Raw genomic sequence first — 15,489 nt, 5'->3', positions numbered from 1 at the left:
TGTGTGAAGTCCTTGATCAAGGGTTATGTGAATTCTTTACACGTTTACTAATGTAGGCCTTGCAAATGTACAAAGGAGGTACCCCTACATTCTAGTTTTGCTGATGAGGACACAGCTCAGAAAGGTTACAGTGTCAAACATCACACAGCTGTCTCATGATGGCCTACCTACCGTGGATCACACTAAAGTTGGTCTCCTTGCTGGTCCAATGTTCTCTTTACAGCGTCTATACTAGACTACAAGCATCTTTTGGGCAGCAATACATTTTCTAACCACAGGATTCGATTAATGGTTTTTTTTTTTTTAATTAAATGTGTTTATTTTGGATTGAGTGAAAGTTTACAGGGCACATCATCTGCTTCACATTCAACCATTCATATAGCTTGTTTCATTACATTGATTATTATCCCCTCCATATATCATCAGTTTACAGTGTTTCTCTCTATCCTCTTTAGCTTTTTTTTTTTTTGGATGGGGGGGACTTGCCTTTTTGGAATTTACAGTCTCGGCTTTTAGGGAAGGTTTTTATACATTTGTCTGTGGATATCCAGGGCTCATGTATGAGATTACTAACAAGCATTACTGAATAATCAGATGAGGGACAGTTTGTTATGTCTACTAGGTAGCTAGAGTCTGATCCTCAGAGCCTATGGTTTGGACGGTCAACAACACTTGGGCCCACAGGGGCTTGGCCTCCTGACCGGGTCTGCACAGTCTGCATCTGAATCCTCCTTATTTATTGATTGTTTAAGGGACGCTGCCTGTCTTAGGTGGTCAGTGTCGATTAATGGGTTTTTAAGAGCCGTGTTTTCCCTAGGATGTTGAAAATGAAAAGTAATTTTGGGGTCTGGAGCATGATGGTACTCAGAGGAATGTTTCACATTGGACTTAACTACTTAATAACTTAAAGTCAAGTGGATTTTTGTATGATCCGCTCTAGTGAAGGAGAGAATCATTTATTGTTGCTCAATTTTCAGGAACTCTTCCTTCCTAAATGGATGATCAAAGTTGTTGTTGTTAAGTGCTGTCGAGTTGGTTCCGACTCATAGTGACCCTGTATAGGGTTTCCGAGGAGTGACTGGTAGGCTTGAACCGCTGACCTTGCAGTTGAGTGCTCATTCTACAGTGCCTCGTTTGTGAGTTTAAAAGGGGTTGGGTGTGATTGTGCAAACTATGAGGCTTTGGGTGGGTTTCTGGTGTTTGGGTCATATCTGAATTAGCACCCCAAAGCTGAGCACCAAGGTCCCAGAATCTCTCACTTTACCCTTTATATGCTTTCCTACGACTTGGTGGTAAGGAGCAGGTGTGGCTGACCACTTGGTGGGAGGGGAAGTGGAAGGTGGTCCATGGGTTATTGCTGTGTTGACGTCTGATGTCATAAAATTTCCTTTGTTTGTGTTCAGATCATCTGACATTTGAAGCGTTTTGCTCCCAATGAAGAGTAAACATTTCAAAAGCATCCGGATGTAAAAGAAGGTCAAAGTCTGCACGGCATCTTCATGGGTGGACATCAGCCTACTGGTCCTTGGGAGAACAATGATCTCTCCCAGCCCTTTGTGTGCCTCCATGCCTTCCAGTGACCTTTCTGGCACATTCTTTTGTGCCATTGGAAAAACCTGAAGAGCAGGCACAATCGCTCCTGACCTTGCTTATGCCAGTGACCTTTCTAGAACATGATCATCGGGGATCCCATCTTTGTGTTGTCTTCCAGAGCTGAACTAAAGGAGGAATTTCCTCATTGTCCAGTGCTTTGGTGTCTACCTAGGTTTTCATTTCTTTCTGTTGCTTGTGCCTTACGGCCATCTTCTGTAATCACAAGACGTCTATAAAGTTTCCCAGTGCCATTTGTAGGCATCTGGACTTCTCTGAGGGCTTGCCCATGGCCCGCTAAGCCAGCAGTCAGAGGACACTAACATGAAGCACTGTATTAATTGCTGCATAGAGTTGTTACCCGACGAGGCGCACACACAGCGGGTGGGCTGCCGAGGAGGCCCCTACCCCAGCCGCCAGGTGTGCCCTGCGTGCCAAGGAGAAAACAAGATTCTGTTCCGCGTGGACAGTAAGCAGATGAACTTGCTTGCTGTTCTAGAAGTGAAGACAGAAGGGAATGAGAGCTGGGGCGGGTTCTCACGCTTCAAGAAAGGGAAACGATGTAGCCTGGTGTTCGCGCTGCTGATCATGACCTTGGTGATGGCATCCTACATCCTTTCTGGGGTCCACCAAGAACTCCTGATCCCATCGCCTTTCCATTATGGCGGCTTCCCCAGCAGCGCCGGCATGCTGGACAGCGAAGGCCCCGGGGATCTGAAAGAGCACCACCTTCAGTCCTCTATGAGTAACATCTCGTCTGTGAAGGACTACCCAAGCATTAGACTAATCATCAGCAGCATCACAGCCAGGATTGAGTTCACAACCAGGCAGCTCCCAGATGTGGAAGACCTCAAGAAGCAGGAGTTACACGTGAGTAGTAGCCTCGTGTTCATCTCTCCGTATTGATTTACTTGTAAAGAATGGACGCTTCCTTTTTAATCACCATCTCTGGGGACCAAAACATTTCTCAAGTGTAACAAGGGTAATTGAACAGTCTTACAAATCAGAGTGTGCAGGGAGAGTGTTCATGTTATACCAGGCCAGGGAGCAGGCTCGATGGCTGCAGGGCACAGCTAGACATATTTAAGGACTACCTTCTCATAACTGCATTCATGCCTGTTTGCTTGAAAGATGGTCGTGGTGGTTAGCGGTGCTTTTGTGGATCATCGTTGTGATAGTTGTAAAATTGGGTTCCATTTGATTTCTTATTTCTATTCTGTCCTAATTAGTATTTTGTCTCTAATAGCCCATTTAAATCTCCAACATGTAAAAAGATTCCAGCTGTTTCATTTAATTAGATGTGTGTGTAAGGTTAACTCCTTGTGGGATGGAAAACAGACCTAACACAACACACACAATCTCAACAAATTTTCCAGGTCCAGTTCAGTAACATCATCAATAGTATTCAAGTCATGCAACCATTCACACATTCTTCATCCAAATCAATAGCCCAATAGATTTTGACTCATTTTTTAATCTTTGTTCTCTCCAAGATTTGTTTTGATTTTGAGAAAACGGAAGAGTGACTGACTGTTATTGATTTGCTGTTGTTAAGTGTCATCTAGTCTGACTCATAGCAACCCTGTATAGGGTTTCCAAGGCTTTTTAAAGCTTCGAGGAAGCAGAAAGTCTCCTCTTTTTCCTGCAGGACAGCTGGCAGGCTTGAACTGGGAATCTTGTGGTTTGTAGTCCAGTGCTTATCATATGGAGCCATCAAGCTCTTATGATTGCTTTGTCTAGGATTTAATCAAATGGTATTATGGGTTTGAACACGGTACTAAATATCGGGCTGCGAACCTTAAGGTCAGCGGTTCGAAACTACCAGCCGCTCCGCGGGAGAAAGATGAGGCTTTCTCATATATATATATGAACCCTGGTGGCGTAGTGGTTACGAATCGGGCTGCGAACCTTAAGGTCAGCGGTTCGAAACTACCAGCCGCTCCGCGGGAGAAAGATGAGGCTTTCTGCTCCCGTAAAGATTTACAGCCTCGGAAACCCTGTACAGGGTTGCTATGGGTCGGAACCGACTCGACGGCACTTAACAACAACAACAGCAATCATATTGAGGTTAGCACGTGGTTGCTCATTTCCTTCCCCTTTGCTGTCTTTTTTTGTTACAGATGTTCTCAGTAATCCCCAGTAAGTTTCTCCCAAACAGTAAAAGCCCCTGCTGGTATGAGGAGTTCTCTGGCAGGAACACCACCGACCCGTACCTGACCAATTCCTACGTACTCTACTCGAGAAGGTTCCGCTCCACCTTCGATGCCCTGCGCAAGGCTTTCTGGGGTCACCTGTCGCATGCCCAGGGCAAGCACTTCCGTCTGCGCTGTCTGCCTCACTTCTACATCATCGGGCAGCCCAAGTGTGGCACCACCGACCTCTATGACCGTCTCCGGCTGCACCCCGAGGTGAAGTTCTCTGCCATCAAGGAGCCACACTGGTGGACCAGGAAGCGGTTCGGTGAGTGAGGGATGCCGAGCTTCCCATCACCCCATTCTTCCAGCTCTTGGAAGGTCCTGGGGGTGAGAGGTCACTGTGTGCCAGGCTGATGCTCTGGGAGGGGCCAGGCAGATAAAGTACCCCAGAGACCAAGAGATTCCATGGTTCCATGTCAAGATGTTCTTTGGTTTTTGTTTTAACTTTTAATTTTGAGACCATTGTACTGTGACCTTTACACCCCTTACCCAGTTGGCCCAGTGGTAACATTTTTTTTTTTTTTTTAGTTTTTATTGTGAATTGAGTGATCGTTTACATGGGAGAACATTGGCTTTACTCCATAGTTTCATTGCAATGATTACAATCTCCTCCGTGTATCATCATTCAACAGTATTTGCTTCCATTCCCTCTGTTTTTTGTCGTGGTTTTTTTTGGGGTGGGGGCAGGGGATGTCCACAAAAATACTCAGAAATGTATAATAATTTAAACAACCAAGGGGTACATTTTGCAAGCTTGCTTCCTGGCCGCCAGCACACAGCTTTCTGTTTCCATGAGTCCAGAGTCCTCAGCTGCTCCCTCTCTCCTTGCACCATCTCTGGTGTCACTGCTTCTCTGGATAAGGTCTCTCATTCTGCTTGTGCTCTTCTCCTTGATGGTCCTAGGGCCCTCTGTTTCTGGACTGTAAGATTAACTACTCCCCCATTTTTGTTACAAAACTTCTACCTTTACAATTGTGACAGTTACAATTAGTCCCATGTCAAAGTTTTAAAGGCCCCACAAGTAGTTGGTGAAAGTAAAGGTTCTGTAGGGAGAGATCCAATAGGGGCTAGAACCCCAGTTCCCATGCACCAGTGAGTGTTTATTGAGTGCCAGCTGTGTGCAGGGCAAAGCACAGAAATTGGCTGCCCTTCTTACCCCAGAGTGCCCTGGTACATAATACCAGTCCAGTGGAGGGAGTGCCCAGTGTCAGGTGGGTGGGCTTCAAGAGGTGTTTTTGTTTGAGGGTGTCTGCCTCCACCTGGGAAGAGAGAGGATGGGGGGAAAAACTGGCGTTCATGGCTGTTTCAGCTCCCTACCTCCCTCAGCCTCCCTCATTCAGGAGACCATGAGCATTCGGGTGGCTTTACCTTGGGCCTAGAAAGCTTTTCTGCTTTTTGTTCTGCCATGTCTACTTCACAGGGTGGGTGTACAAACCAAAAGTTGGTCATTCTGGGAGACCCTGCTCCTAGTACCCTGTCCCTGGGTTCCCTCCTTGCAGGCCAGTTCTGCCCCACCCCCGTCTCCATGACCTTTCCCTTCTGCCAGGAGACATTTGGTCACGCAGACTGAGATGACAAATGGTCAGCACTGGCCAAAGGCAGGCCTGAGGGCATTTTCCCAGGAGAAGGTCTCAGGTGGCTTTGAACGTCTTAAAATTCCTGAGGAGAAGATAATGTAGACCGGCCCCAAATGATGGATGTTTGATCCACTTGGCACCCCTCCTGGAGGGATGGGCATTGTAATGGTGCTTTTGTGGTTCCCCGGCTGTCAGGCCAGGACTCTCTTTGCCAGATGCTCTTGAACACCCTCTCCTGCCATAGAGGACTCGCCCCTTGAAGGTTTTTTCCTTTCCCTTAATGAAAAACCATTTCCCGAGGGCATGGAGGAGGGGGGCAGGGTGTGCCTCTGAATTTAACCTTCCGGTCACCGCCGTGCAACCTGGACCATCTTTGAGCCTCCAGTTTATCCTTTTAATAAGCTTGAGGGTAAATTTTACCCATTTTTTAAGGCAAAACATACACTTTGGCTCTACCTAGCAGATATCAAAATAACTAGTGAGTTCAACTCAACCCTCTGGCCAGAAGATGGTCCAGTCCCCTTACTGACTGGACAAGTGGGCAGCTTTTTCATGGAACTTCAAGAAGATCGGAGCTCTGGTAGCATAGTGGTTATGAATCGGGCTGCTAACTTCAGGGTCAGCAGTTCGAAACTCCCAGCTGTTCTGCAGGAGAAAGATGAGGCTTTCTGCTCCCATAAAGATTTATAGCCTCGGAAACCCTGTACAGGGCTTATGAGTTGGAACCAACTCCACGGCACATAACAACAACAACAACAACAAGATGCAGGTGAACTCTGATGAGGGAGAAAGAATCCTGGACTGCTGTCCCCTGATTGGCTGCTGTCAGCCCACTTGTTGACAAGTTAGTTCCAACTCATAGTGAACCAATATAGGGCTTCTGGGAAGCCACTGATGGGTTTGAACTGCCAACCTTGTGGTTAGCAGCCCAGTGCTGATTCTACAGCACCACACCAAAATAGTGGTCCATGCTCCCTGCCAGGAAGGAAGCCTATTACTCAGAGATAGGGGTATGGTAAAACAAACAAAGTTTAATGTATATCGGATATATAGGAGGCAGAGGGACTGTGTGTCCTCTAAAGACCATCTCCAGAGGAGGCAGGGGAAAGAGGGTTTGTAGGGAATTGGGCATGGGATGGATGTTGAAGACTTCAGGATATTTATTGCTCTGCCTATCTCAATGTACTGACACCTTGGGGGAACTTGAGGAACTTCTTGGGGTGAGAGGTAACTACTGATTCACAGGAAGTCACTACCTGAGTGGTGATACCTTGGTCTTCAGTAACTCCTGCTTCTCGGTTCTCCTAGGCATCGTCCGCCTGCGAGATGGACTTAGGGACCGTTACCCTGTGGAAGATTACCTGGACCTGTTTGACTTGGCTGCACACCAGATTCATCAAGGACTGCAGACAAGCTCCGGGAAGGACCAGAGCAAGATGAATAAAATCCTTATTGGTATGGCTCCTGCTAGCTCCCTCCATCCGGGCTGGGCCCAGCTTCGCTTCACCTGCAGAACATTTCCATGACTGCTGCAGACTTGTCAGGTGCCCACGTCCCCAGGTGGCTGTCAGTCTCATCCCTACACAAACCATTCACATCAGTGGTACGGTTTCTGTAAAGCAGTAACGCTTAGTCAATTTCCTAATTGCGTGGAGATTCAAGCACAGTGAATAGGGAGGTTTATTTAAGTTGTCATTTGTTTGAGCACTCCTGCTTTTCTTGAACTTAAGTACTCATTCTTGACTTTTCACGATCTGATGATGTGAGTAAGCTTGGATGGGGGATCAGAAATGCCAATTCACTGATTAGTCATCTGTTGGCTACTTGTGGCTTTTGTAAACCCTAGCAGTTGGGATCAGAGGATACTTTTGGAAAGGCCCAGCCCAAAGACATCATCTATGACAAATTGCCATTTAAAAAGCCTAGCCCTTATCCACCTAAAGTCTTCGACATTCAAAATGAAGTTGTTTGGTGTGCAATTAATTATTTTGTTTTTTAAGTACACCAGTATTAGGTAAAGACATATATAGTCACTCTTTCACTGGACTCAACTTAAGAGAAGATGTTTATTCAGTTATTTCCTGCTGAAAGAGAAATGAAATTGTATTTTGCTTAAATTAGTTGCCCTTTTTCATGTTTTAGATGTGTAGAGTTTTTATTTATATTGATTCATTTACTATATTGTGAATTGGTTGACAAACGATTATTTTTCCATTCAGTGATCCATGCACATCTCATTTCATATCATTGATTGCAGACCCCACAATGTAACATCACGTAGCCCACTTCCTCCCTGTTTCCTGTTTCCATCCCTCCTCCTTTCCTAACCCTTCTGAACTCTGCCCTTGGGTAAATGCCGCTCATTTGATCTCAAGTGACTGATTATTCTAAGGAATGTGGACCTGTGTACCTTCCTACTGTTACTGTTCCTCTTAGAGATCTATTGTTTGGCTGAAAATTGAGCCACAGGTGTGCGTTCAGTGAGTTCAGTGAGTTCAGTCCCAGACCTGAAGGCTGACTAGGGGCCATGGTCTTTCCGGTTCCACCAGTTTCCATCTAACCAGTAAGTCTGGTCCTTTTCTTGATTTTGAGTTCTGGCCTACATTTTTCTACTATTCTGTCCAGGACCTTCTAATGTGCTCCTTTTCCGGACAGTGCAGAGTGGCACCCAGACACCATCTAGTTCTTCTAGTGGCCTTGGAATTTGAGCACACAATTAAATGAGCCAATTACTGACTGAGATCGGTTGTAGTCAGTCACTGGAAGGATGGCTTTCTACTCTTAATGCTTATATCCAAGGGGACAGACTTACACACCTGATTAAGTCTAGATTGATTGATTAGGTCACTAGGAGCCAGATGAGGTCATGCTTTCACCCCTGGTGTGACCTGGCTACTTGTTACCCTCTTGCAGCTTTGGGGATCCAAGCCCCCACCCCTAAGTCTAGTATTTACTGTGACTCCCATCCATGTGCCGCTCAGAAAATTGAACGTTCTGTAAGAAAGCTAAAAATACCCATGGAAGGACCAGGAAATGGAGACCTGATAAGGAATGAAACGGGGCAAGCTTTAGTTCAGTTCCTCAGTTTAATGAATAAATAAATTTCAGCAGCTAACTGAAAGCCTGGTGGTTGGACCCCACTCTAGCTCTGCTGGAGAATGACCTGTTTGGTAAAGGTGCCATCTCCCAGCCCCTGCCGTTGAGTCAGGGCTGACTCACAGTGGTCCTATTGGACGCCCTAGCACTGCCCCAAGGGTTTCCAAAGTTGCCATCATAAGAAGCCGATTGTCACATCTTTCTCCTGAGGGGCGACGGGTGGGTTCAAACCTCCAATGTTTTGGTTCACAGTTGAGCGCTTTAACCATCATGTCACCAAGGCTTCTTTTGTAAAGGGTGCTGCCTAGAAAAAACCCGATGGGGCATTTCTGCCCTGTTACATGGGGTTGCTCTGAGTTGAAATCAACTCCAAGTCACCGCCACCAGCAGCAGATTGAAAAGTAGAAGGATAAAGACTAAATGACTTTGTTTATATCTAGGTAATAGGTTTTAATGGGTCATGGTGGTGCAGTGGGTCAAGCACTGGGTATTAACTGAGCAGACAGCAGGTCGAGTCCACCAGCCACTCCTCGGGAGAAAGATGTGGAGTCTGCCTTCATATATTTGCAGCCTTGGAAACCCTATGGAGTGTTTCTACTTCGTCTTCTAGGGTTCCTATGACTTGGAATTGACTTGATGGCAGTGGGGAGTAGGGAACAGAGATTCTGGTGAGCTTTAATGGTGGCTTCATGATGGGATAGGTAGTGTGGAGAGACCTATGGGGACCTGGGATCTGTCCCTGCCTGTGCCACCAGGCAGGTGTGCGCTATGTAACAAACCAGTCTTGGTGTTCTTGAGCTCTGGAGAATGGGATTGCTGGACCAGATCTGTTCTGTACGCATGCATCAGCAATTCACTCTGATCCTCTTCCTCTGGGTTAGATGCTCTGGAGAGGTGTGATGTTCTTAATCACCTTGGGCTCCATGGGGCTGGGGCTTCAGACGTGCTGAGAGACCCCTGATTCTGCCCTCATGGCACCCTGCCCTGTGACAGTGCTCTCAAGCAGTGCTGAGATTACTCATTGCATCTTCTGTCTTCACCTTGACTGTGAGGTTCAAGGAGGGAAGGTCCACATCTATCTTGTTTCACTCAGATATCTCCAGTGCCAAGCATAATGCTTGACACGTAATAGATGCCAAATAGGAACTGGGTGGATAGATAGATGGATGGGTGGGTAGGTGGATGGGTGAATAGATGGATGGGTTGGTGGGTGGATTGGTGGATGAATGGGTGGGTGGGTGGATGGATGGATGGATGGTTGGATGGGTGGGTGGATGGATAGATGGATAGGTGGGTGGGTCGATTGGTGGGTGGATGGATGGATGTGTGGGTAGATGGATGGGTGGATGGATGGATGGACAGGTGGGTGGGTGGATTGGTGAGTGGATGGATGGATGTGTGGTAGATGGATGGGTGGATGGATGGATGGATAGGTGGGTGGGTGGATTGGTGGGTGGGTGGATTGGTGGGTGGATGGATGGATGTGTGGGTAGATGGATGGGTGGATAGGTGGGTGGGTGGATTGGTGAGTGGGTGGATTGGTGGGTGGATGGATGGATGTGTGGGTAGATGGATGGGTGGATAGATAGATGGAAGGATGGATAGTTGGAAGAAATGGATGATGAGTGGGTGGATGGGAAAGGTGGAGAGATAAGGGATAGAGCACTAGAAAATCCTTCTCTGGTTGTAGAATCAGTTATTTTTCCAGATTTGACAGAACGTATGCCAATTTTCTTATAGATACTTGTCTTTGATATTCCCTTACTCTTTGTGAGTAGAACTTTCAAAAGACTTCTGATTAAATTGTCTTTTCTGTATCCTAGGGTGTCTCTTTTGTTACAAAGACCAGAGCAGAAATGCTCACCTGGGTGTGATTGCATCCAACAGAGTAAATAAGACCTGCTAACTCCCTGCATTGTTCTCATGCCCTGATCACTGACCAAAGACTCTCAGTCTTTTGGCTCAATTTTCCCTGAATAAGGGACTTTGAGGTGTTGCATTGTGTAGAATGCCAGGTAAACAGTGTGTAGTTGATGGATGGATTTGTCTTTCTTTCTAAATCTCTGGAGATTAAAAAAAAAAAAAGGAATTGGTGTAGTTGTCTGAGAAAGTTGTGTGTTGTGAAATTATCTGTGTCTTGGCCTCTCCCCTGTCCCCGATGTTGTTTAAAGTTTCCATCCACCAGTCACGTTGTCGTTCAGTGCCATCAAGTTGGTTCTGACTCAGAGTGACCCTGTATAGGGTTTCAGAGGAGTGCTGGTGAGCTTGAACTGCCAGCCTTGTGCTTCAAACCAACCTTGCAGCCCAGCGCATTATCCCACAGCGCTATACCAGGACTCCAAACATCTCACTGGGAAGTAAAAATACAGTTTTAATGGGTGATCTTCTGCAATGGAAATCCATCGGTCACACACATCCTGGTAAACGGGCCAGAACCAAGTTCCTGGTCTACCAGCCAGCACTGATTGAGTGCCAGCTGTGTGCAGGGTGATGGGGCAGGAGCCCATGTAGAGTGATACGTCGGGGGTAGACCAGTTGGTGGTGTGTGGTGTGTGGGGTGGGGGGTGGGTGTGTGTAAGCCCTTCTGTCTTACCTTGCTTCAGAGTGGTTCTGTAACTCAGGGACTGTTAGGGTTTCAAAAAAAGACCCAAGCAGGATATGTCCCAAGTCCTCCTGAGGATGGTTGACTTAACCTTTGCCCCTAATTCTGAAGAAAACCATCTAACGCATTCTTGATGGGCCCTTAAAATGCTTCATAGCTGCGCACCGTGAACCATTATGAAACCGGCAGCCCAGTGCTGGAAAGCTTTTGTGGACACCCAGGGCATTGGAGTGGGGGGTGAAGGTCACATATGGCAAAGATCACTTTGACTTCGAGACAGAGGTGTTTGGGGTGTGTCTCTGTGGCAGCAGGTGGTCTTCAGCCCCCTATTCTGGAGTCCCATCTGCCAGTGTTGGATGACACATTCGGGGCCACTGCTCTTTAAGAGAAGGCATCCTGGGAGCTAGCCTCTGTAACTCCTGGGACACTTTACTCCCAGGCCCTTGGTGGAGCTAGCACCCAAGCCATTACTCATGGGTGGTGTTTCCATCTCTAGGGGAGGCCAGCGCGTCCACCATGTGGGATAACAACGCCTGGACCTTCTTCTATGAAAACAGCACTGACGGAGAGCCGCCTTTTCTGGTCCAGGACTTCATCCACGCCTTCCAGCCCCACGCCAAGCTGATTGTCATGCTCAGGGACCCGGTGGAGAGGTGAGTGTCCTTGGGTGGAGAAGACAAGACAGTGATGTGTCTTCGACTCTTTTTTTTTAATCCCCCAACAAATTGCCTCACATATTTCCTTCTGAACTAACGTATTTATTGCTGTTGAATCAGTTCCACTCATAGCGACCCAAATAGGATTTCTGAGGAGCAGCTGGCAAACTCGAACCTTGTGGTTCAAACCAGCTTTGCAGTCCAGCGCATTAACCCACAGCGCCACACCAGGAAGCATAAAAACAAGAGTCCCTTCCCGCTGTGAGTTTCCCCAGTAACACGTATCCCGTTGTTCCTGAAGTGGTGAAATGTACATCTTGCTGTGTATTGTAAGATGCTGGTGAGCTTGGCAGAGTGTGAAGGTTTGTGCCTTGACATGTGTGACTCCTTCTAGATCCAGCTTGGATATTCTCCAAGGAAAAGGAGATTAAAATAGAAAAAATAAATCATTGTGGTAAAATCTGTGTCTTAGGCTGGGCTCCCTAGAGAAGCTCATCAATGTAAACATAAAGGGATGCTTATATCGAAGAAATAGCTCACACAGTTGTCTAGGTGAATAAGTCCAAGTTTGAGGATCAGATGTCAGGCTGCAGGGCTGATGAACCAAGCAGGATTGACAGATCAGGTGGGTAACGTGGCAGGATGCTGACAACTTCCAGGATTGGCAGGCAGTGGAGCAGGCCTCTGGCTGCATCCAAAGACCCAGAGGTCAGGTGATGAGCCAGATGCAGGGTCCAGACCCAGCAGAAAGCAGCAGGCTTTGCCTGAGTGTCCAATAGATTGGAAGCAGGCCCCAGGCCCAAGGAGACTTCCTATCTATTTGATTGGCTTTTCATACAAGGCCGGAGTTTGAACCATCGACCTTAGAATTCAAACTGACCTTGCGGTCCAGTTCTTTATCCTACAGCACCACACCAGGACTCCAGTGTGCAAATCTACAGTAGGAATTTCCGTGTGAGATCTACAGAAAACAGTTTTCCAAATCTCAACCACAGTCTCCAAGCCCTCTTTTTTCTTTTGTCTTGACGCACATGTTAACCACCTTTAAGCGTGCAATACAGGGGTGTTACAGTTACATTCACCATGCTGTGCAGCCATTTACACATGTGTTTCATTCCCCCAGACAGGTCCTCAGTGAGTACCCCTTTAACAAGAATGCCCACTCTTCCCTGCCACTGATAGCCACTATTAAACTCTAGGCATTTGCCTGTTCTCGATATTTCTTCTAAGTGGGCTCATACTGTCTAAACAAAAATCATATTAAGCCTGTAATAAAAGTCGATTGAAGTTTATTGAATACACAGTTTGCAAATTGAGGTAAGCTCTCTATTGGAGTGTCCATGGATGAGAGAATTCTGAAACACTTCCCAGATCTTCTTGGTATTGCCATGGAAAAAAGCCTCCGAATAGAACTGATAAACAAATCTGTGGTCAGGATGAATCCTTGCATCTCACCCACACACAAATGGGGAGAGGCTGGAAATATACCCATAGAATTGGGACTCCAGGGCACTAAGCTTCAAGTAAGCAAAGCATCATGTTCTTCCCGCCTTGGATGTGAGGCAGGCAGGGGCGTGGGTCTCTTGGCTCCATGTACCAATTCAACAGCTACCTGATTTCAACTCACCAATCCTATGTGGAACGTCATCACACACCAGGTATTAGGTTGGAGAAGATGTTAGTTTTCTCATCTGTAAACTGGGGATAAAAATACTCCCTCACTTGGTTGTTGCAAGGATTCAGTGAGGAGCTAGTCCGGACCTGGAGCTCTGTGGCTTTGTAGGATAAGCACTGGACTTCTAACCACAACACTAGCAGTTGGAGCCCACCAGCATCTCTGTGGGAGAAAGATGAGGCTTTCTATTCCCGTAAAGATTTACAGCATCGGAAATACTATTGCTATGAGTCAGAACTGACTAGATTGCACTGAACATCAACAACGTGGTTAAGGAAGACTCTCATCTAGCATTGCCTTGAACAACAATGAAAATCATTCCCAATTTACCCTGAACAGACCTCTTTCTAGATGCTTGGAGTCTGTTTTTCTGGAACTGACTGAATTCTTTCAGTGAGCAATGGTCTTGGACCATTGTTTTGACTCAAAGGTGGGTTTGGGGAACCAGATTTTTCCAGGATCAATTTTCCAAAGGACCCTTAAGGGCAATGGCCTGTGTGGGTTACCCCAACTTCTACGAAAGCCAGAAATGTAGATTCCAGGAAAATTGAAAAGTTTCTCTTAGTTACCCATCAGAGTGTTTTCAAAGTTTATTCTTATCTCGGGAAAAGACAATTTGAAGAGTAATCTCTTATTCTCATCACAAGATTTTGCCTCTTTTTTAAATAAATGAATTTAACGTGCAATGTTACCGCTATTTCTTATGTTAATATTATTCTTGGGGCAACCCTAGCTGTGTTTAAACAAATTGTGGGCGTTTCCTTAGACATTCTGACCGTCATGCCTTTCGCACCTTCTTGAGGGTCTGACCTGGGTTATGAGAGGGGTCTTTGGGTACTGTCAGGACTTAGGAGACACTCTGGGTTTGTGGGTGGTGGTGGTGGTGGTGATGGGGATTGTCCCACTGGTTTAACTCCTAGAATACCCACTTCATTAGCACTTGGAATCCTGTCAGCCACGCTTGTGATTCTCAAGCTGTTATGGAGAACCCACCATGGGAGAAAAAAGAAAGAGATGCTTTGTCTTAAAGATCAGGGCTTGCCCAATATGAGGCAGCTTCAGAAAGTTCATAGAAGAATGAAATGGAAAGATAATGGGATTTTCCCATGAATCTTTGGACGTCCCCTCGTGTGGATGAGGCCAAGAGAGTACGGTATTGAATGAAGTAACCTGGGTATTTTGGAGTGATGCTGGAGTTATTAATGATGCCTGCCTGCAGGACAACAGAATCTTGGGAAAATCATTTTAATTGGCCCCTAGACCCCCAGCTCTCATCACATAAGGTATGGGCTCCAGTCTGTTCTAGGCCCAGCTCTGTGGGAAAATTCTTCCTTCCTTCTAGTTCAGGTCTGGCTTTTGGGAGTGTTGTCCACACTAGTTCTGTTTCTGCCCCACAGACTGAGTCTAAACCTTTGTGAGCCTTTCTGATACACAAGACAGGGCCAGACCTTTTGTATCTTTTTCCTTTGGGTTTAATTCCTCGCTGCCCTCGTTCCTTCCTCAGATGTCTTCCACTTATAAAAATAAAACGTGATTGTTGTGGAAATTTTAGTTCATACAGAGGAAAACTGCAAAAGAAAAGTTTGTGGATGAATTCCATTATTTTTTCATTTCGCTTTTCCATAAACTTTCTGAGACCCACCCCCCACCTTGTATTTAAAAAAAAAAAAAAAAACCTGTAATCTGTCACTCTGATTTAACTATTATTTATATTTTGATGTCTTTTCTTCCAGATGAGTTTTCTGTGCAGATGAATTTGTTAAATAGAGGTGTAAGAGTGAGAGAAAATGTGTGTCAGATCTTAGGCCTGGCTTCTTTCATTGAACACTGTTGATCCCAAATGACCTGTTTTAAAGTAGTGCTGTCCCCTCGTGGCTGGATTTATGTCACTGTGCACCCCATTTTGGAATTCTCAGACTAGACCCCACTGAGTAACTCCGTCACGTGTATGGTTTCACTCTGTTCTCTATGTCTTCCTTCCTTCCGGTGTTCCCAGACAGCACCAGAAGGCTACCTGGTGTTTGGCCGCCTCCTCACAGAGCAGCTGGTCTCTCTCAGATAGAGGACCGCTGACACAAACCAGGGTTACTTAACTGTC

General features: G+C 46.3%; 1 protein-coding gene across 1 annotated transcript in view; it reads left to right on the top strand.

Moving 5' to 3' along the window:
* The first annotated feature begins 1,804 nt into the window (after positions 1 to 1,804).
* Positions 1,805 to 15,489, top strand: part of CHST15 (carbohydrate (N-acetylgalactosamine 4-sulfate 6-O) sulfotransferase 15) — a 38,800-nt gene continuing 25,115 nt past the window's right edge. Inside the window, exons 1-4 of the mRNA XM_006867464.1 lie at positions 1,805 to 2,460; positions 3,711 to 4,050; positions 6,671 to 6,817; positions 11,557 to 11,713. Coding sequence (XP_006867526.1) covers positions 1,915 to 2,460; positions 3,711 to 4,050; positions 6,671 to 6,817; positions 11,557 to 11,713 — 1,190 coding nt within the window. The 5' untranslated portion in view covers positions 1,805 to 1,914. The remainder of the gene's footprint in view (positions 2,461 to 3,710; positions 4,051 to 6,670; positions 6,818 to 11,556; positions 11,714 to 15,489) is intronic.

Source organism: Chrysochloris asiatica, unplaced genomic scaffold, assembly GCF_000296735.1.
Source record: "Chrysochloris asiatica unplaced genomic scaffold, ChrAsi1.0 scaffold00105, whole genome shotgun sequence".
In the NCBI taxonomy this organism is placed as follows: Eukaryota; Metazoa; Chordata; class Mammalia; order Afrosoricida; family Chrysochloridae; genus Chrysochloris; species Chrysochloris asiatica.
This window is presented reverse-complemented; position numbering and strand designations above follow the sequence as displayed.